This window comes from Vipera berus (genome assembly GCF_964194415.1).
Source record: "Vipera berus genome assembly, chromosome: 16".
Taxonomy (NCBI): Eukaryota; Metazoa; Chordata; class Lepidosauria; order Squamata; family Viperidae; genus Vipera; species Vipera berus.
The window spans coordinates 5,630,466-5,651,453 of NC_138219.1; the positions used below are offsets into that span (position 1 = coordinate 5,630,466).

The 20,988-nt window shown below is 47.4% G+C and overlaps 1 protein-coding gene across 2 annotated transcripts; it reads right to left on the reverse strand.

Annotated features, from left to right (window-relative positions):
* Positions 1-2,091: 2,091 nt before the first annotated feature.
* CDC42EP2 (CDC42 effector protein 2) lies at positions 2,092-16,770 on the reverse strand. 2 transcript variants are annotated; one of them, XM_081341016.1, is made up of 3 exons: positions 16,670-16,770; positions 7,213-7,439; positions 2,092-6,694 (listed from the first exon to the last, which is right to left on the reverse strand). In XM_081341016.1, the coding sequence occupies exon 3, from the start codon at positions 6,681-6,683 to the stop codon at positions 5,997-5,999; it is 687 nt and encodes a 228-aa protein (XP_081197142.1). In that variant the 5' UTR covers positions 6,684-6,694; positions 7,213-7,439; positions 16,670-16,770; the 3' UTR covers positions 2,092-5,996. The 2 variants fall into 2 exon arrangements, with proteins under 2 accessions (XP_081197142.1, XP_081197143.1); XM_081341017.1 differs by lacking the exon at positions 16,670-16,770 and adding an exon at positions 7,973-8,064.
* Positions 16,771-20,988: the final 4,218 nt, after the last annotated feature.

Consider the following 20,988-nt stretch of genomic DNA (forward strand, 5'->3'; position numbering starts at 1 on the left):
CCTAGTGATCCCCTTAACAACCGTGTGAACAACGGCAGTTAGGCAAGGTTTGCCCTATTTTACGACCTTCCTTGTCACAGCTGTGAAGGGAATCACTGCGGTCGTTAAACAAGTCACACAGTTGTTAAGTGAATTGGGCTTCTCCGTTGACTTTGCTTGTCCGAAGGCGGCAAAAGGGGACAATTTTGGCCTCAGTTGAGGTTCTCATCGGTCATTTGATTCTGCGTCTCCCAGAAACTCTTAACGATGGTCAATCGCGTATTGCTAAAGGATTTGGGTGTAGTTTCGAATCATTTTTTTAAATTTATAGGGGAGATGGCCAGCCAAAGGGTTTCCCCCTTTAAATGTGCAATTAAATTATTTCTATGTGCTTTAAGGAAAGGAAGCAGGCTGCATAATTTAGTTCTGGAAATGGCCCTTCAGCCATGCACTGGATTAAAATCAACATTCTTTCAGCATCCTTTAGGGATTCTACGCATATCATGTTTTTGTGGACCAGCTGTTTCAAGACATTTTCTTGGCATGTATAGCCGAAAAGAGAAGGAAGAAAGGAAAGGGAAATACATTCCTTTTTTTGTGCGTGTGTGTTGATCACTTCTTTTGTTTGCTTGTAAGGACATTTTAAGAGCCATTGTCTTGGAGGGGGGGAATAAATATTAGGGTCTGGTTTGGAAGGATACATTTTCACAGAAACACCCCTGAGGTTAAAAAAAAAAAACAACCCCAAAACTTTTGTTTCTAAAGTGTTTTTAAAATTTCTACGAAATCATCTATAGGCAGTTCTCGGCTTATAATCCTTCGTTCAGCAACAGTTTAGAACGGCACAGAAAAAAAGTGATTTCTGACCGTTTTTCACGCTTACAACCGTTGCCACATCCCCCCATGGTCACCTGATCAAAAATTTGGACACCTGTCTTAATAGCAGCGAGAGCAATTAGACTTATAGACTGCTCCATAGTGTTTTATAGCCCTCTCTTAAGCAGTTTACAGAGTCGGCATATATTGCCCCTAACAATCTGGATCCTCGTTGTACCAATCTCGGAAGGATGGAAGGCTGAGGCAACTTTGGAGCTGTTCAGGATCGAACTCCCGGCAGTGGGCAGAGTTAGCCTGCAGTACTGCCTTCTAACCACTGCACCACCATGGTTCATAAGGATTAGAGTCATCCACATGTATTTTAACATTTTTCTTTAAACAAACCAAGGAATCTAGAATAGAATGGAATAGAATCTGGAAGGGACCTTGGAGGTCTTCTAGTCCAGCCCCCTGCTCAAGCAGGAGAACCTATACCATCTCAAGACAGGCGATTATCCAGTCTCTTCTTAAAAATCTCCAGTGATGGAGCACCCACGATTTCTTGTGGCAAGCTGTTCCACTGGTTAAATGTCCTCACTGTCAGGAAGTTTCTCCTTAATTCCAAGTTGCTTCTCTCTTTGACCAGTTTCCAACCATTGTTTCTCGTCCTTCCCTCTGGTGCTTTGGAGAATAACGTGACCCCCTCCTCTTCTTTGTGGCAGCTCCTCAGATACTGGAATGCTGCTATCATGTCTCCCCTATTTCTTCTTTTCTTTAGACTAGCCAAACCCAAGTCCCGCAGCCGTTCTTCGTACGTTTTGGTCTCCGGGCCTTTGATCATCTTAGCTGCTCTTCTCTGAATTTTTTTTCCAAACTTTCAACATCTTTTTTTGTGATATGGTGATCAAAATTGGCTGTAGTATTCCAGGCGTGGTCTCATTAGGGTTTTATAAAGCGGTACTAATACTTCGCATGATCTTGATTCTATGCGTCTGTTTATACAACCCAGGATTGTATTAGCTTTTTTGGCTGCTGCTGCACACGGCTGGCTCTACTTGAATGGTAAGAAATGCTGTTGGGGCCTTCAGCCCCAAATCACTCACTTGTCTACCCACAACCAGGGCTTTTTTTCTCATAGAACGCGGAGTTCTGGCACCTTTTTTGGATGGAACCTTGTAGGGTAGGCAAGGTGGGTTGTATAACATGTGTGAGTTCCGGCACCTTTTCCTTTTACAAAAAAAGCACTGCCCACAACAATCATCACCCCAAAACAAAAGCACACCGCATTTGCACAGCTCGTTTTACCACTTCCATTTTAATTTATGCTTTTATTAACTTTTTACAAGATCTGTTAGTGATTAATGGAGTAGAATGGCAGGATATAAATCAAATTAAAAAAAGAACACCTCATGACAGGCATGTCGGCACAATGTACTTCATAGTACTAGCAGCAAAAACAGTGGCCAACTGTTTTATAAACCAATAGCTATCGTATCTAATAGCTATTAGTATAGTCACCATTCCTAAAGTTGAAACTAAATTTAAATATGTACACAATATGCTAAGCCAGAATTTAACTATTGTTTATTGCAAAAAAAAAACCCCAAACACCATACCATAAACCAAGATTTTCAACCTACAACGGTTGGGTTCACACAGACTATGCTAAATTCAAACACTTGTACCTTAAACAGGAGTTGGACTAGATCAGCGTTGCTTCAACTTCAAATTTTCCAGATGGGTGGACTTCAATTCCCAGAATTCCACTGGCTGGGGAATTCTGGGAGCTGACATCCAGCTGGAAACACCTGGGAATTGAAGTCCATGCAGCTTAAGGTTGCCAACTTCAAGAACCATTGAACCAGACTGGATGCGATAGGAGGGCTTCGTGTAGTGTAAATGCGCGACAGAAAAGGTTGTGTGCGCCTTGCAGAGAAGGAAAAAGGACTCTCTCTAAAGAACCGATGAATAACAGTGATTGTATGATTGCATTCCTTTCATACCCAGTTTGCACGCCCACAATCTGCAATTTTCTAAATTGACACAAATATTACAAAAATCCAGAAAGATTCCTTCACCAAACCAACTTAGAATGTGCCTCTAGCCACTTTTCTTGGAAAAATTGGGGAGGCAGAAACCATTTCGCTGCTGGTGCTATTTTGGCACCTTAAGCAGCTTCTGGGTTGCTTTTTCCCCTTCAATCATGTGGCAATGGCGCCCCAACGATTTGGCTGGAATTTGCAAAATAAATAAATAAATAAAATAAAAGGCAGAGGCGTGGTGGAGACACCCAGCTTCGTTTGTGGCTGGGCTGGGAAGAGAACTGGGCACATACTGGGCAGGTTTTGAGTCTTGGGTGTGAAGGTTAAGGTGGAGAGGAGTAAATTAAAATTCGTGGAAATTACTCAAAAGAGAAACTAGAAGGTATGCTTGCAATTTGAAAAGCCTGCCTGTGGGCACACTCACAAAATGTCTGTGACCAGGTGTGGTAAAGCTCTCATTGATCAGCGGCTCACAAAGCTCCCCACCCAGGCGTCCTCCCACCATCCCAGTGGGGCCTGAAGCTGGTGCTCAGCTATGCCAAAATAATAAGCTAATCAGCTAATTAATAGAAGGATTTATGCTGAGGAGACACACGGGGAAAGGAAACTCAAGGCATCAGGCAGACAAGAGTACAAAAATGACCAGCAACAAAAGAAAAAAAATTCAAACACGGATTTTGATCCGTGTAGTAATCCCGGTTCAGGGACTTTATTCAACCATCGAAACGCAAAACATAAATTGAAACGCCTGGTGCTCTGGAGCCAAAAGGTTGCCAAACTCCACCCTGGTTTGGCCCATCCTGGACGTGAAATGAAAAGAAAAAATTAGGAGACTCATAGAAAAACTTCTTCAGATAGCAAGAGACGAACGGTGGAACTCTTTCCTCCCAAGATTATTTTAGGCAAGGTGGAAAGGCTGCCTTCACACGCCGCCGTGCTAAACTGCAGCCGATTTTGGCTCTGGGTGGGTTGCAAATGGTAAAATGAAGACACGAGTGCCACTAATTACAGCCCGTCGGTGATTAAACAAACCATAATTCATTCAAACTCGAGCTAAACTGGTCTAAAGCCGCTCCTGGCTTAAGCAGAGGATAGCTTTGCGAAACTCCCCTTTTGCTAATTTTTTTTATAAAACTAAAAAACAAGGAAAGCGAAACCAGTCCCATCCGTGACAGCTTGGGAAAAAAAACTATAGATGTGTGACTGTGGCAACACACAACCGTTGCTGCGTTTTTATCCTTGGAAAACCAAACAATACACCAGCTGCCCTAGGGGAAACAGCGGGGGCTGAAAAAGAAAAAGAGGGCGCCCAGAAATTAATTGGGAACATTAAAATCACCAATGCTCCTTTCCCCCCACCCCCCCACCCCCAAATAAATTTCGAAACGTGGATACAGAGCAGCTTTGCCCTTTCCAAATTACGAGAATTTTGCTTTGGGGTTTGAAAGCAAAGTCAGCAGACCGGGTTGTTGGGCAACGTTGGAAAGCCTGGATTAGGCACCGCAGGAAGATCACAATAAATCTCGGGACCAATTTAAGAGGCCCTGTTGAATTATTTTCCGAGCCGTTAGACACGGGCTGAGATAGCAGGATTTCAAATATCAACACACAGCCTCTCTGCATCTCGCAAGGTCTGGCAGCCTTATTGCGAGGGAGATGGGTGATCTCTGAGCGAAAACAGCTTTCACAACAACAGATGGGCAGGATAAAAGGAGTGTGAAGACACCCACTAAGGGACAAAGTGTCCCTTTGTTGGCTGAAGGAGGGATTATTTGTGCTTCTCTGGAAAACACGCTCCACAAATCGTTCTAGGCTATCCTGGACATGGAGGCAGATGTAGGATAAAACCCGTTCACCAAGCTCTTGGGAGCGGAGGAAATAAAAGACACGAGAAAATAAACGGGAACGCCCCCAAACAGTCCATTTTAGTGTCATCTTGTCCGTATCCAGAGAAAAGTGGTGTTTTTCTGACCTGGGGTGCAACAATCACCCCCAATTTCAGCAGAAATCTTGCCTTGGCACAAAGAGGCTGCCACGATCCGCTTGTACTTTAATTCAGACATACGGGGAAGATTGTGGCTTTGCCAAGGATTACATCGTTTCCCGTCAAAAATTCACAATTTGGCAGGCCCAAGGGGACGCTTGGAAAATTGGGAGCATCTGTTAGGCATCCTTGGATGCTGTGCAGCCAGAAATTGTGCAAGCTACATTTTTTGGCTTTGTGCATTGTGAAACCCGAGCCTTCCTCTACTACCCCAACTGAGTGATGTGGCACTTCGTTCTTATCAAAACAACTGAAATTTAGCCCCATTCTGACTTTTGTTTGCGTTGCAACACAGACGGCCTCTTGGTACGTCACACCCGCGCAGGGGTGTTTCCAAGGCAGACTAACAACCCATGGCAACTAAGCCAACACTAACCTAATTCCCACCTACCCCGTTGCACAAAAGAAAAGTACAATCAAACACAAGTATTGGCTGCTCCAATTCTGTTTGCCCCGGTCCGCCTTCTTCCTTTAGTCAAGGGCGATATGTCAATAATTTGGAATTTTTGATGCAAGTTGAGTTAGCGTAGGCTAGTGAGGAAGAAGGAACGTGTTTCCAGGCCTGGTGGAACGGCAGACTACATCTCCCATGCTCCTCCTCCTCCCCCTCCAGCAAGCCTGAAGGAGGGCAAGAAAGCGCTTTAGCCGAAGGCTGTTGCAAAAGATGGAAGCCTCAACATCAAGGCGTAGTGATCCATGAAGCCTCAAAGTTAGCTAATGGAAAGCCCACCATTCATACTTGCACCCCCTCAGTGATCAAGAAGGAACATGTTTCCAGGCCTGGTGGAACTACATCTCCCATGCTCCTCTTCCTCCTCCTCCTCTTCCAGCACACCAATGCTGGAGGAGGGCAAGAAAGCTGTTTAGCAGAAGGCGGTTGCCCAGGGTAGAAATCTCAACACCAGGAGCTGCGATGCGCAATGCGTGAAAGTTAAGTTGAACGGAGAGGTTGGGAGCAAGGGTGCCGTTCCTAAGTTGCACCCCTCCTCAGATGTACCCACAGGTCCTCAACTTCCACTTCACAGAGCCCAAAGAACAACAACAACAACAACAACAACAACACCCTTCTTCTACAAATGGCCTTGTTTGAGGAGTCCTTTCGGCAGGCCAAAGCCTCATGTCGGAATCTCCTGCCCGGCCACCTCCGAAGTCTGGTGCTTCTCCATCACTCCCAGAACGTCATCCAAGATGGAGGGTCCCAAATCGACGTGAAGGGAGAGCAGGGACCCGGCGTGGGACAAGAAGGGCTCGTCTCTTCTCTTCCCCTCGGCAAAGCCGTTCAGAGGGACAGGGGGCTTAGGCTCCTCCAGGGCTTCCGAAGCCCAACCGTTGTTGGCCAGAGGTCGAGCCTGGGCCTCCGTCAGCGGAGCGGCATGGTCTCTGTCATCCAAGTGAAGACGGGGCGGCTTGGGTGGGGCTTGGGCGGAAGGCAAGGTCAGCGCCTGCAGGCCGCCGATGAGCGGCAGGGAGATGGCGTTCTTGAGCAGCGGCGAAGGGATGTCCAAGGAGAGGGGCTCGTATCCCGAGATGGTCGAAGTCCGCGCAAACTCGAACGGCACCACGTAGTGTCTCTTCCCGTCGGCGTCCAGCTTCTCCGACCCGGGCAGGAGATGGAACTTGCCTTGAAGGAAAGAAATGTCTCCGAACATGTCGTTCTCCCCCTGACTCCCGATATGGATGGTGTGCCGGAAATCTCCCAGCGGAGGGCTGATCATCTCGGAGGAGAGGATGTCACGCAGCTTCTCCTTTTTCCCGCGCCGGCTTCCTCGCTTCAGGTAGATGGGCACTTTGGTGGTGGCCATCTTGCCCAAGACTAGAAAAGGGGGAAGAGAAGGAATTGAGGGTTCAATGGGGTCAGGTTGGACCTTCCGAAGCACATCGAGTGGGCGGTGGGACGTGCAAAGGCGAGCAATATCGGTCCCGACTGGTCTCCTCCACGTTTGGGTTTCACGGTTAAGGTTCCAAGCTAGAAACCAGGAGACGGTGAGTTGTAGTCCCGCCTTAGGCATGAAAGCCAGCTGGGTGATTGGGGACGAATCACCAGGAGAGGGTGAATTCTAGTGCCATCTTAGGCATGAAAGCAGACTGGGTGATTTCTTAGGCCAATCACCAGGAGACTGGGAATTCTAGTCCCGCCTTAGGCATGAAAGCCAGCTGGGTGACTTTGGGCCAGTCACTCTTTCTCAGCCCAACGCACCTCACAGGGCTGTTGTTGTGGGTAAAATAGGAGGAGGAGGACGGTGTGCTGGATAGTTTTGCCACCTTGACTCATTTGTAAAAACAATAAAGGCAGGATATAAATAAATAAAGTAAAAATGAGAGCAAGCTGACCTCGGGAAGACCGATTCCCCCAAATCTGCTCAGCACAGAGGGTCTTCCGTGGATCCCCTCTTTGGTGTCAGGCTTTGAAGATGCCCTCGCCTTGTAGATCCCAAGTGCTCAGCAGGAACGTGTGAGCATCATTCTGATCTTCTGCGGATCAATCACGCCTGTTCTCGTGTTCAAAAGGAAAGTGAACCTGGCAGGATTTCAGCCGAGTCCCATCCACATAAGGGGAACTGGGGAAAAAAAAAGAAATTAAAACGATCTGTTTCTGAAAGCTCAATTTGCGAGCACCCCAGGGGGAAGGGAAATTGGTCGTTAAAACAGCCCAGTCATTAAATAAGGCATCCCATTAAGTAAGGTAAAGGTAAAGCTTCCCCCGCTCGTGCGTGCTAGTCGTTTCCGACTCTAGGGGCCGGTGCTCATCTCCGTTTCAAAGCCGAAGAGCCAGCGCTTGTCCGAGGACGTCTCCGTGGTCATGTGGCCGGCATGACTAGACGCCAAAGGCGCACAGAACGCTGTTACCTTCCCACCGTAGCGGTCCCTATTTTTCTACTTGCATTTTTTACGTGCTTTCGAACTGCTAGGTTGGCAGAAGCTGGGACGCGTAACAGGCGCTCACTCTGCTACGCGGCACTCGGGATTCGACCCGCCAAACTGCCGACCTTCTGATTGACAAGCTCAGCGTCCTAACCCACTGAGCCACCGCATCCCATTAAGTAAACAAATAGATAAATCATGCAGCCGATTTTTATCTTTTTTTTTTCACCGTGGTCGTTAAGCAAGGCATCACAGGAGTGCAACTGGCCATTTTCCTTGCTGGCTTCGTCTGTCAGAAGCCAGCTGGGAAGGTCACAGATGATAATCGCAGGTGCTGCAACGGTCACAAGCCCGAGGACCAGTCCCCAGACGCAATTTTTTTTCAGCGCCGGTGCAACTTGGAACAGTCACTGTTAAACGGTCGTAAGTTGAGGACTACCTGTATTTTTGCTGCATATTATAGCAACCCAGAGGAATAACAAAAACAATGATTGTTTTGTACTCAGCTATAAAAACCTTCAGGTGACCTGTCCAGTCCCATTTCTCCACCCCTACCCCACCCCCCCCCTTGCTCGATTTAAGCTGCGTTAAGTTCTTACCCAGCTGTTAAGTGAGATAATTACGGGTTTTGTTTTTCTGGAATTATCATTAGGGTTGACTCAGCTCTGAAACTCCCTGGGTGGTCCAGGGCGGCCACCGTCCTTCACAACATCCCTTGCCCCTTAGCCCGCCTCGCAGGCTTGTTGGAAGGAGTCTGCCTCGATTGCTAGTATCTAAAATATTAAAAAGGGCAAAGGTTTCCAAACACTGCTTCCAGTTTGCTGGAAGTTTTTAAAGAAGAGACTGGACAACCATTTGTCTGAAATGGTCTAGGGCAGGAGTAGGCAACCTCGGCTCTTTTATGACTCATGGACTTCAACTCCCAGAATTCCTGAGCCAGCCAAGCTGGCTCAGGAATTCTGGGAGTTGAAGTCCATGAGTCATAAAAGAGCCGAGGTTGCCGACCACTGGTCTAGGGGTTTCCTGCCCGAGCAGGGGGTTGGACTAGATGACCCTTTAGGGTCCCTTCCAACTCTGTTATTCTGTTAAATCCCCTCAGCTGGCCCGTTTGATGGAAAACAATCATCTACACTTATTGCTGACTGCCAAGCCCTTATTGGACTTATGATTTACGATTTTGATGGCTAGACAGCATAGATTACAAAAAAACAACAACACAAGAGATCTGTGTTGTAAAAGTTAAGGACAAAGTACTCATAATCAGTTATAACTGCTGTAAATCAGATCAAAAGTTACTTCTTTCTACCTCTTGCGCTTCAACCTTTCCTTTTGATTACTTTTCCTTTTTATATGTAAGGATATGCGTACACACACACACACACGGACGCTGCAAGAGTTGTTAAGTGTGAAAAACGGATCATAAGTCACTTTATCCGGCACCGTTAACTTGGAACGGTCATTGAATGAACTGTTGTAAAGTCGAGGACTACCTGTATACATGTACGTACGTACGTACGTACGTACGTACGTACGTACGTACGTGTGTGTGTGTGTGTGTGTATGTGGTCTGTTGTTTGTACACAAACAGAAGCTAGTGACCCCTGTGCTTTTAGGTTAAAAGTTCACGGAAGCTTTTAATTAAACCTTTTAATGAAAGGTAATTAAAGCCTTCTCTTGTTTCCTGAAGAAGAGGCCTTTCCTTCACCTAATAAGGCCCAGGTTTGAAAGCCACCATGGCTGAAATTATCATTATAACCTTGCTGCTCAGCACCAACAGGATGCACCCTCCCATTATTCTCCTGGGGGGGGCTGGGGCCCAGGGCTACATTTACTGGGCATGTGCAAAGGGCCCCAGCCCGGGTCCAGCTGGTCACTTCTGCAGTTCTGCTTAGGTAAAGGTAAAGCTTCCCCCGCACATGCGTGCTAGTCGTTTCCGACTCTAGGGGCCGGTGCTCATCTCCGTTTCAAAGCCGAAGAGCCAGCGCTTGTCCAAGGACGTCTCCGTGGTCATGTGGCCGGCATGACTAGACGCCAAAGGCGCACGGAACGCTGTTACCTTCCCACCGGAGTGGTCCCTGTTTTTCTCCTTGCATTTTTACGTGCTTTCGAACTGCTAGGTTGGCAGAAGCTGGGACGAGTAACAGGCGCTCGCTCTGCTACGCGGCACTCGGGATTCGACCCGCCAAACTGCCGACCTTCTGATCGACAAGCTCAGCGTCCTAAGCCACCGTGTTCTGCTTGCCCAACACCAATTTTTCTCAATTTTTGGCCACCTTAAGATGGGTGGTTTTCAATTCCCAGAATTCCCCAACCAGCCTTCCCTCCCCTCTCATCCTCTTTCCTTCCTCCCATCTTTATTTTTTCCCCTTTTATCTTCCTTCCTTCTCTCCTTTCCTCTTACTTACCATCCTTCCGCCCATCCATCTTTACTGCTTCCTTCCTTTTATCTCCCTTCTTCTCGCCTTCTCTCCCTTCCATCTTTTTTTCCTTCCTTTTATATCTTCTTTCCCTCCTTCTCTCCCTTCTTTATTTCCTTTATCTTCCTTCGTTCTCTCCTTTCCCTCTTTCTTTTTCCTTCTTTTTTCTCTTCTCCTTTCCTTCCTTCCCTTTTTTATTTTCTTCCTTCCTTCTCTCCCTTCCTTCCTTCCATCTTTTTTCCCCTTCCTTTAATCTTCTTTCCTTCCTTCTCTTCTTCTCCTTTCCTTCCCTCCCTCCCTCGTTCTCTTCTCTCCTTCCTTCCATCTTTTTTCCCCTTCCTTTAATCTTCTTTCCTTCCTTTTATATCTTCTTTCCTTCCTTCTCTCCCTTCTCCTCTCCTTCCTTCCATCTTTATTATTTCCTTTATCTTCCTTCCTTCTCTCCTTTCCATCTTTATTTTTCCTTCTTTCTCTTCTTCTCCTTTCCTTCCCTCCCTCCCTTGTTCTCTTCTCTCCTTCCTTCCATCTTTTTTCCCCTTCCTTTAATCTTTCCTTCCTTCTCTTCTTTCCTTCCTTCCTTCCCTCCCTTTTTCCCCTCCTTCCCTCCTTTTCCTTATTTCCGTCCAACTCTTTCTATTCCTTCCTGCCCTCCCACCTTCCCTCCCTCTCGCCAATCTCCTTCCTCCCATCCGTCTCTATTTCCTCACTCCCTTCTTCTCTGACCTCTCCCCACAGCCAATATTCAGATTACAACCGTTTATTTGCGGCCACGGAACAATGATTTCTTGCTTAAGGAAGCAAAGGATGCCGCTCTCCAGTTCCAAAGAAGCCGTAACCAAGAATCCGGGCCAAACTGGAACCAGCCCAGGCGCTCTGCCAACCCCACCAGCGTGCCAGGTTAATCTTTCTAGCCCTTGCCGTGTGATTTGGAGGCACACCCAAAGTTTTTACAGCAAAACCAACTCAGTCTTCCTGATCTGACCCAGGTTACGGCCTTACAGATGGAGAGCAAAGAGACGGGTTTTTTCCACTGCTGTTATTTATTTTTAATTTTTTTATTTTCATTCCATTTATATCCCACCCTTCTCCGAAGACTCAGGGCGGCTTACAAGCTTAGCAGTAGCCTTCATTCTATGTATATGCCTGCTTGTTAGGGCTTTCACACACACACACCCCAAGCGGCATTATTACAAAGTCAGCTTAATTGCCCCCCACAATCTGGGTCCTCATTTTACCTACCTGGGAAGGATGGAAGGCTGAGTCAACCTTGAGCCTGGTGGGACACGAACCTGCACTAATGGCAGGCAGCTGGTGTTACTTAAGGAGGCATTAGCCCACTGCTCCACCAAGGCTCTACATAGGCAGACCTCGAATTACGGCCGTAATTAAGCCAGGAATTGTGGTCATTAAGTCACTGCGGTCATTAAGTGGATCACCATGTCACCAGGCCTGATTTTGGGGGGGGGTGTTTGCATTTCTTGTGGGTTTTTGTTAAGTGAATCCATTCTACCCAATGGGCTTTTTTGTCTGGAAACCGGAACCTCAAAAATCGGGGCCATGTGACCCCAGGATGTTGCAAATAAGTTGGAAGGGACCTTGGAGGTCATCTAGTCCAACCCACTACTCAAGCAGGAAACCCTATACCATTTCAGACAAATGGCTGTCCAGTCTCTTCGTAAAAACTTCCAGTGTTGGAGCAGCCAGAGCTGCTGGTGGCAAGTTATTTCACTGGTTAATTGTTCTAAATGGCCGTCCCCAACATTCGTTTAGCGACTGCTCGGGGTTACAATGGCACCAAAACAAGTGACTTGCAACCGGTCCTCCCACTTACGACCATTTGCAGCATTCCCCATAGTCAGGTGATCAAAATCCAGCGACTTGGCAACTGCCCTGTAATTTATGACGGCTGCGATCGCCTTTTTCAGCTTCTAACAAGCAATAGGGAAAAGCAGATTCACTTAAGGACCACCTGGTTCATTTAACAACAGCAATATGATTTGCTTAGCAACAGTGGCAAAAAAGCAAGGTTGTAAAATCAGGTCGCAATTCACATAACCATCTTAAACAACCTTGCTTAGCCATGAAAATTCTGGTCCCAATTCATAAGTCGGTCGTAAGTTGAGGACTTCCTGTATATGAATGAACGGGCAAAAGCTCAACTCAACTTTTCAATCGTGAACTTTCTGGCTAGATGCTGGCCGAGTGTGGGAAGTAGCTTTTTAAAGCCCTCCTCTTAAAAACCTCATCCCACCAATATACAAACCACAATTCTACATAATCCCCAACTGACGGATTAATAGAGGCCTCTGAGCTAAACCAGGAAGCATATGTTTATACTAAATATATACACAACTTTGTGTCTTAAACAAACCTCCCGGGCCGCCGCAGCAAAACCAGTCACACAACATGAAAACTTTGCATAGCTGACTTTCCCCCAAAGCTGTGAGCACAGCCAGGACCGCAGCTAAACATGGTTTTAATTATATTTCCCTAGCTCAAAACTTTTTAAGACTTTCTAAATCCCCGTTTCGGCAGCTTCCTCCTAAAGTCTGCATTTGAAATGACAAGCCTGGAATTCACGGCTGTTTTGATTGCTAAGCCACAAACTGGGGTTGAACAAACCACAATCAAAACGTTGTGCAACGGGCAGAACTTAACTCTTGGCGAGGATCGGCGTTGAGGGTGTTCAACTAAAGCAATCAAAATGCGTCAAAATTGGCGATTGCATTGAAAGAACTTGTCCCCTCCTCGTTGCAGAGTAAGGATGTCAGCCAACTAAACCTGGTTAATGCTTTAAACCGCCTCGTTTTACAGCCCTGCAGCCACATAAGGATAATCCAGCCCACCCCTTTTAAGATTTTATCCCTATTAAGTCCTGAGCACGGATCCGCCCAGCTCTTCTGCAAACTCACCCACAGCCAGCTCTGAAAAAAACAAACCAACCTCATTTCTGTATCCATTTATATACAAGTGGGTGCCTGTGTGTGTGTATACAGCATGCGTACATGTGTGTGCAGATACACACTTTCTTTTGAGAGCAAGCAACAGTCTCATTTTTAATAACGTGGGCCGACAGTAAAAAAAATGACAATCAAGGTTATCTTATCATTTTAAGATCTTCAACTAATACTGCATCGTTTTGGTTGCCATATTACAAAAAGATATCGGCCCCTCTGCAAAGAATGCAAAGAAGAGTAAGAAAAATGAGGAGGAGGCTGTATAAGCTAAAACATATGCAGGAATTAAGTAAGCCTAGTCTAGTTAAAGGGACGCGGTGGCTCAGTGGGTTAGGACGCTGAGCTTGTAGATCAGAAGGTCGGCAGTTTGGCGGGTCGAATCCCGAGTGCCGCATAACAGAGTGAGCGCCTGTTACGCGTCCCAGCTTCTGCCAACCTAGCAGTTCGAAAGCACGTAAAAAGGCAAGTAGAAAAATAGGGACCACTCCGGTGGGAAGGTAACAGCGTTCCGTGCGCCTTTGGCGTCTAGTCATGCCGGCCACATGACCACGGAGACCTCCTCGGACAAGCGCTGGCTCTTCGGCTTTGAAACGGAGATAAGCACCGGCCCCTAGAGTTGGAAACGACTAGCACGCATGTGCGGGGGAACCTTTACCTTTTACCTTAGTCTAGTTAAAAGAAGGAGTAAAGCGACGTGACAGAAGTCTTCCAATATTTGAGGGGCTGCCACAAAGAAGAGGAAGGGGTCAACCTGTTCTCCAAAGCACCAGAAGGCAAGACAAGAAACAATGGATGGAAACTAATCAAGGAGAGAAGCAGCCCAGAACTAAGGAGAAATTTCCTAACGGGGAGAACAATTAACCAGTGGAACAGCTTGCCACCAGAGGTTGTGGGTGCTCCATCACTGGAGGCTTTTAAGAAGAGACCGGACAAACACTTGTCTGAAATGGTATAAGATCTCCTGTTTGAGCAGGGGGTTGGACTAGAAGACCTCCAAGGTCCCTACCAGCTCTGTTATTCTGTTAAATCCCCCAAGCCTGGCTTAATTGCAACTCAAGCTAGTTTAATCTAGGATGGGGCGTTCAAACTGCAAAGCTGCCCCCCCCGTATTATAAGAGAGAAAGAGAGCTTTGCAGAAGCACGCTGCATGGAATGGGAATGTTCTGCATGGAATGGGAATGTTTGCCAAGGAAAGAGGTCCTCGTTGACCACGGAGTTGGGAAGGGGGGGGCAGCGCAGGATGAGAGATGAGGAGGGTGTGCTCTCCTCCTGTCCCCCCCCCCACTCACAGGCATGACATCGTCGTGTTCTTGGGAAGAGAGTCAAGCCGCTCACACGCGAGTGTGTTTGTGTGTTTTACACGATTTGGCCCAGCCGTGTTTGGAGAGATCAGAGGCGGCTTTAGCAGACTCCACCCTTGTTGCGCAAGGCTCCACATTACAGCATCTGCACAACATCCCACCCCCCTCCAAAAAAAAAAAGCAGAGCTGTCAGTTTGCACGTCCCAAATATAGCGAGGGGTGTAAAGCACAGCTTGCAAACTAGACAGCCTGCTTTTTTCCCCCTGCGCTTTTTAGCACAAGCATTGTTTTCGCTCAAAAAGGTTGGACAGTTGCGCCTGTTAAAGCTTTCCAGAGTCTTCTTGCACTGCAGAGGGAAGAAAAATAAAAATAAAAATAAAAAATAAAAGAATCGGCCCCCACATTGGTTCGGGGGCTGAAAGGGGAGGAGGTTGCCAAAGGGAAGCATTTTATTTTATTTTTTGCAAAATGCAATAGGTAAGAAAGGGAAGGAAGGGGAAAAAAACAAAACACAGTATTTTGGACTTTTAACTTAGAATATTTTCTCCCATCGAATCTCTCCTCTGTGGGTGCCGGACTACAATTCCCAGGATGAGCAAGATTTAAAAGAGGGGTGTTGTTCAGAAAGTTGGACCAGGCCGATTCAGAACACGAACACACACACATTTTTCTCTTCCAACTTGCACCCACTGGGACACGCAGCCATCGCAAGCCCCCCCCCCCTCCCTATAATATCTAAGGCTTTGAAAAAGAGGCCAGGTTGAATCATTTGGGGAAAGAAGGGAAGAGGGAGGACCAGGAGAAGCCCACCAATGGCTCTTTTTAAGCCCTTAATGGAGCCTCCAGGTCCAGGAGCAGTCTATCCTGGGAAAAGCAAACCGCCCAGGTAATCGAGAGCCGTGAAAAAAAAAAGGGGGGTGTGTGTTTTGTTGTTCAGAGAGGGTACTTTGAAGGGAGACCTTTCCTGCAAGGGTAAAATTGAAAAACCCCTAGCAAGCCCCTCCCCACCCCAAAATTTGGAGGAGTAATCCCGATTGTCCGCTGTGTGACAGGGAAAGGACACACGGGGGGGGGGAGGGGGAAGAAGGGGGGGCGTTTGTGGGAACGCCCCAGGCCCATTTGCAAAACACCCGGCTGGGTTCACACGACCTTCTTTAAGCCAGGATTCCCACCGCAAAACCGACCCCCCACAGCAGCTCCCTTATCCACTTAAGGTGCTGGGCCAATTCTGCAGCAAGGGGAGTACTGCAGTTCCTCCAAGAAGCCACTTAACCAGGGTTGAACCAAGATTCATTCAGCCTGGCTCAGGGGATGATGGCCTTCCAAGGCCATCTGAGTGTGTGTGTGTGTGTGTGTGTGTGTGTGTGTGTGTGTGTGTGTGTGTGTGTGTGTGTAATGCTTGTTTGTTTGCATTTAAGGAGCGCTGCCCAGGCCGAACCGTTTGGAAAGAAAGAAACAACTTGCGGAAACGGATCGGAAGTAAAAAAAAATATATTACAACACAACAGAAAGTACGCCAGCCCCCCCCCGGGGGGGGGGGAAGAAAGGAACGGAGAAAAAAAACACGCGGAAAAAAAAACCACAGCCCGAGCAAACTTTGAATCATGGTTAGCACGGGGGGGGCTGCCAGGTTTGTCACACACACACACACACACCGAGAAATTTAAATCGCACATTGTTTGAATTAAGCTGGGGAAAAAATCCGCCTGGATACTTTGGGAAGCGTCCCAGAAGCAAAAAACCAAACCAAAACGCGCGTTTCGTTCCCTTCCCTTCCCGACAGGCAGGAGAGGAACCGCGCGTGTCTTCCTCGCGCGTTCACACGTTCGCGCTCCGCGGGAACGTGGGAACGGGTGTCCGAAGCGCCCGACTTGGAAAAGGTGAAGGCGTCGGGAGCGCTTTCTCTACCTCTCAGGCCCCAAATCGGGAGAAGGGCGGTATATATAATCCAATAAAATAAATAAATAAATAAAAAATCAATCAGGAAGACCGACGTAAACATTTGCCAGGTTTCCTGCCTGAGCAGGAGGAGGGTGGGCTAGAAGACCTCTGAGATCCCTTCCAACTCTTGTTAACTCTGTAAATCGGACGATCCGAGCCGCGGAACCGCTTTAGGGTTGAGCAAAGGAAGCCAGGTTTTTTTTTTGGGGGGGGGGGGGAAGAGAGAGAGAGAAAAAAAGAGGAATAAAGAAAGAAAAGCGAGGGGAAAAAACACGACTTTCCACGCATTTGTTCCCTTGCAAAGACCTACCCGGCGCCGAGGGTCCCAGCAAGCGGAGAACACGGGAACAAGCTCCTTTCCCACGACCAATTCCGAGCAGAAAGATTAAAAGCTTGGCCGGCCAGCGCTCGCCACCCCTTAAGCCCCGCCCCGCGCGCAGCCCAGCCAATCCGAGCTGGCTGCGATAAAAATCTGGACCGCCTCTTCAAGCCCCGCCCCCCGCCGATGCTTTCCACCTTGGAAAACTTTTACTCGCGAAATCGTGCTCAAAGGTTGGTTCAATCGTGGTTTATTCAAAGGGGGGGGGACGCCCCCGCTTGATTGGGTCACCACCCCACACGGTTTGCGAATCAAGGACTGTGACTAAACCCAAACCGCACAGGACAGTTTCACTTCCCACAGGGTGCAAAGCCAACTGTCCCTATCCTAGTTAACTGTAAACCATGGTTTATGATTTAACTCTGATGTGTGTTAAGACACAGCCTAGAATTTTCCAATCGTTTTTCAGGGCTGCTGTCTTTGTGGGTCCCTAGGGTATTTCTCTTCCAGGGTTTAGTTTTAAAGGAATAAAAAAAAGAGGTGGTCATAGGATCATAGGACGGGGAGGGACCCTTAGAGGTCTTCTAGTCCACCCACCCACCCACCCCCGCACAAAGACGGGAGGCCGTATACCATCCCTTATCCCAAATGGTTGCCTGGCATGTCGTTCCAGCGTTCAAGTGAAATGTACACTTAGGGAAATCTTAGATTTATTACTCTAATCACCCTTTAAACACCAAATTGGGTTAACCACGGTTTGATATTCCATCTTAGACCTCAATTCTTGGCTAAGCCAGGAGGAGAACGCGATGCTTCTCAAAAGTAGCTCTGTTCACCGGCCTTCCAATGCTCTGCAGGTTGAAAAATGAATCCCACTTTGCAAAAAAGGAATGCCCCTTCCATGAATTTTAGGGTTGAGTCACACCCCCTCGGAAAAATGTGCAGTTTCAGGACGGATGCTTGTTTGTCTCCTAAATTCCTTTTTTGCAGGTGTCTGTGCAAGCGTTCAAAGGTTTTTTTTTGAGAAGTGGTACTCTGTTATTATCCATTTAAGTCCTCAGTGCTGGGGAAGAAATAAAACGCCGGGTTCAAAAGTGAGAGATTTCCAAATTTAAGCCGCGCTTTGGGTGGCCGTGGAGAGCTTAAACATTTAATTCTTGCTTGGGCGATCCTGCAGGGTTGTTGTAATCATTAAAAGGCAATTAAGGGATCTAGGCAGAATTCTTGGGGAAGAGAAGGGGAAGAGACTTTCCTCCAATTGCATTTCCACATGTGGCTATTTGCAACTTTGGAAGTCTTAGGGCAGGGGTCTTCCAATTTGGCCCTTTTATGACTTGTGGACTTTAACACCCAGAATTCCTCAGCCAGGCACGCGTGCCTGGCAGAGGAATTCTGGGAGTTGAAGTCCACAAGTCATAAAAGGGCCAAGTTGGAAGACCCCCTGCATTAGGGGGGGAAAATACATAAAAGTAACATCCCTATGGACCCCAAGTGGAAAATAAACTCAGGATCTGTTTTGAGGAAATGCCTTTGCTGGATCAGCTAAAAATGTACAGTGTCAAGATTTCAAGGAGGGTATGGGTGTTGGGAGTCACGCAAGCCGTCCTCGACTTACGACCGCAATCAAGCCCAACATTTCTGTTGCGAAAAGTGAATCTGGCTTCCCCAATCTGACTTGACTTGTCAGAAGGCCGCAAAAGGGGATCACGCGACCCCAAGGACACTGCGGCCCATCGTAAATACGAGTCAGTTGCTCATTGTCCAGATTTTGATCAGGTGACCTTGGATAGGCTGCCGGGTGAAAAACGGCCGTAAGTCCCTTTTTTCCATGCTGTTGTAACTTTGAACTAAATGAAATTGTTGTAAGAATGGGTTCTGAGCCACCTTGCAAGATGGCCAGGCTGAAATTAAATTCAGCTTTTTCAGGAGGGGGGGGGAAGGAATTGATTCTGCTGAAGGCAGCCCTTTGCCTTTACCATTTTCCCACCCATTTACCTAAATAAAGGGGATTTTTTTTTCAAATTACAGGCTGCAAGACGGGGAGTGAATCAGGGAAGTTCTTATAGTCTCTAAAGCACGTGGGAGAGGAGAATTTGTTGAAAATCCCCCATGTTGCAAAATCTTGCATTGAATTCATCCTTGGCAGCTGCTGAAAGATTGGCACTTTCGATTTCTCTGTCCTGAAAATGGGTCTGTAAATTTTGCATCATGCAAAGGACATTTCCCCCACCACCACTCCGGACAAAAAACCAATCTGAATTTCTGGCATCATAAAGCAAAGTTTAAAGTGGGGTTTCCCAGCCTCAGCAACTTTCAGTCTGGTGGACTTCAACTCCCAGGATTCCCCAGCCAGCATGCTTTAAGAGGGGTGGACTTCAACTCCCAGAATCCCCCAGCCAGCATGCTTTAAGACGGGTGGACTTCAACTCCCAGAATACCCCAGCCAGCATGCTTTAAGACGGGCGGACGTCAACTCCCAGAATCCCCCAGCCAGCCTGCTTTAAGAGGGGTGGGCTTCCACTCCCAGAATACCCCAGATAGCCTGCTTTAAGATGGGCGGACTTCCAACTCCCAGAATACCCCAGACAGCATGCTTTATGGACTTCAACGTCCAAGCTGGGAATTCTGGGAGTTGAAGTCCACCTACTTTGAAGTTGCTAAGTTGAAAATCTCTCTTTATAGTGCTGCCAACTTTCCGAAACATTCATTCCCAATTCAGAGAAAGTCAATATATCTGGGGAAGCTGCAGTTCGTGGCCAAACATCCGTGTCCCGTGGCTGATCTTCCCCCCTCCCTGTTCTTCCCCTTTTCGACCCGGCACTTTTAGTATTTCAATATTTTTCTTTCCCATAGCAACAGTTGTTGAGTTCACAACTAAAATGCACTCTGCCTCCTGAGGATAATTAGACTTCTGAACTTACTAACTGTATCCCGGCTAAGAGGTCAAAGCAAGCGATGAGCGCTGGAAAGATTGCACGCAGGTAGTCCTCAAGTTACGGCCACCTGTTTGCCAACTCTTCCCAGTTACAACCTTATAGGTAGTCCTCGATTTACAACAGTTCATTTAGGGACTGTCTGAAGTTACAACGGCACTGGAAAAAGTGGGTTATGACCGTTTTTCGCTTACGATCCCCATGGTCACCTGATCCAAATTCAGACGCTTGGCAACTGACTCGTATTTATGACGGTCGCAGCATCCTGGGGTCACGTGATCCCTTTTTGCGACCTTCTGACAAGCAAAGTCACTTAGCAACCCTGTTATTAGCTTAATAAGTGCAATGATTCGCGTATGAGCTGCGGAAAGGGAGGTCGTAAAAACGGGGCAAAACTCACTTAAATGTCTCACTTAGCGACATATATTTTGGACTCAATTGTGGTCGTAACTTAAGGACTACCTGTATGGGAAAAAACTTAACCTTGGACTGGTCTTCGTGCTCAGGAGTGTCGAGCAGACCCACAATCGCGTGCACAAAATCCAGGCGCTTGGCAACCAGTGTGCGTTTGTGATAGTTGCCGTGTCCTGGGATCACCGTTTGTGACTTTCCTAGCCAGCTTCTGACGGGGAATAAAGCGGATTCGCTTAAAGACCAGGCGATTCGGCTAACAGATGCAGCGATCGCTTAACCGTTGTTGCAAAACAAGTTGTAAAATTGGACACAAGTCAACACCGCCTTCCTCAGCAATGAAAATTCTGATCTGTGCTGTGGTCGTAAGCTGAGGACTACCGGCACTTGGTATTCATCTTGAGCCCCAAATCTGTTTTGTTGGGTCTTTTTTCCCCCAAACCGTTTCCTTCCTTTGCAAAAGAGGCTTCTGGTTTTCTGCCTCATTCCTGAGGGATGCTGGAGGATCTCCAAGGACCGCACAGATTTAAGCCTTGACAGGGCCCAGCCTGGCTGCTGATTTATTTAACAGCAGCACCAGAAAGAATTCGGATTGAAGGGTGGGGGAGGAGGGGGGCAGAGCCATCTAAGGAACAGCAGGGCTTTTTCACACACACACACACACACACACACACACACACACACACACACACGTTTGAGTCATTTAATCCCCCCTCCCCCCTCCCTGCAGAACTGCAAGGCCACGAGAATTTTGCAAGCATTCACTTCCGGTTAAGGTTTTCTGCAAAATTACCCCCTCTCTTGCAGCTATTCCGGTCTTTCTCCCAAATTTCACTGACCCTTTTCCCCCCATCGTCGTTCAGATGAATTTCTGCGGCATAAATTTTGGGAATGTGTGTTGGCCCACAGCCTGCAGAGCTGCGTCAGAGAGCTTTCCTTATCTGTCTTTGAGCGTGTCAGATTAAG

Bases quoted from the DNA above. Each gene is read 5' to 3' on its own strand.
- CDC42EP2 (XM_081341016.1), bottom strand. From the start codon at position 6,683: ATGGCCACCACCAAAGTGCCCATCTACCTGAAGCGAGGAAGCCGGCGC.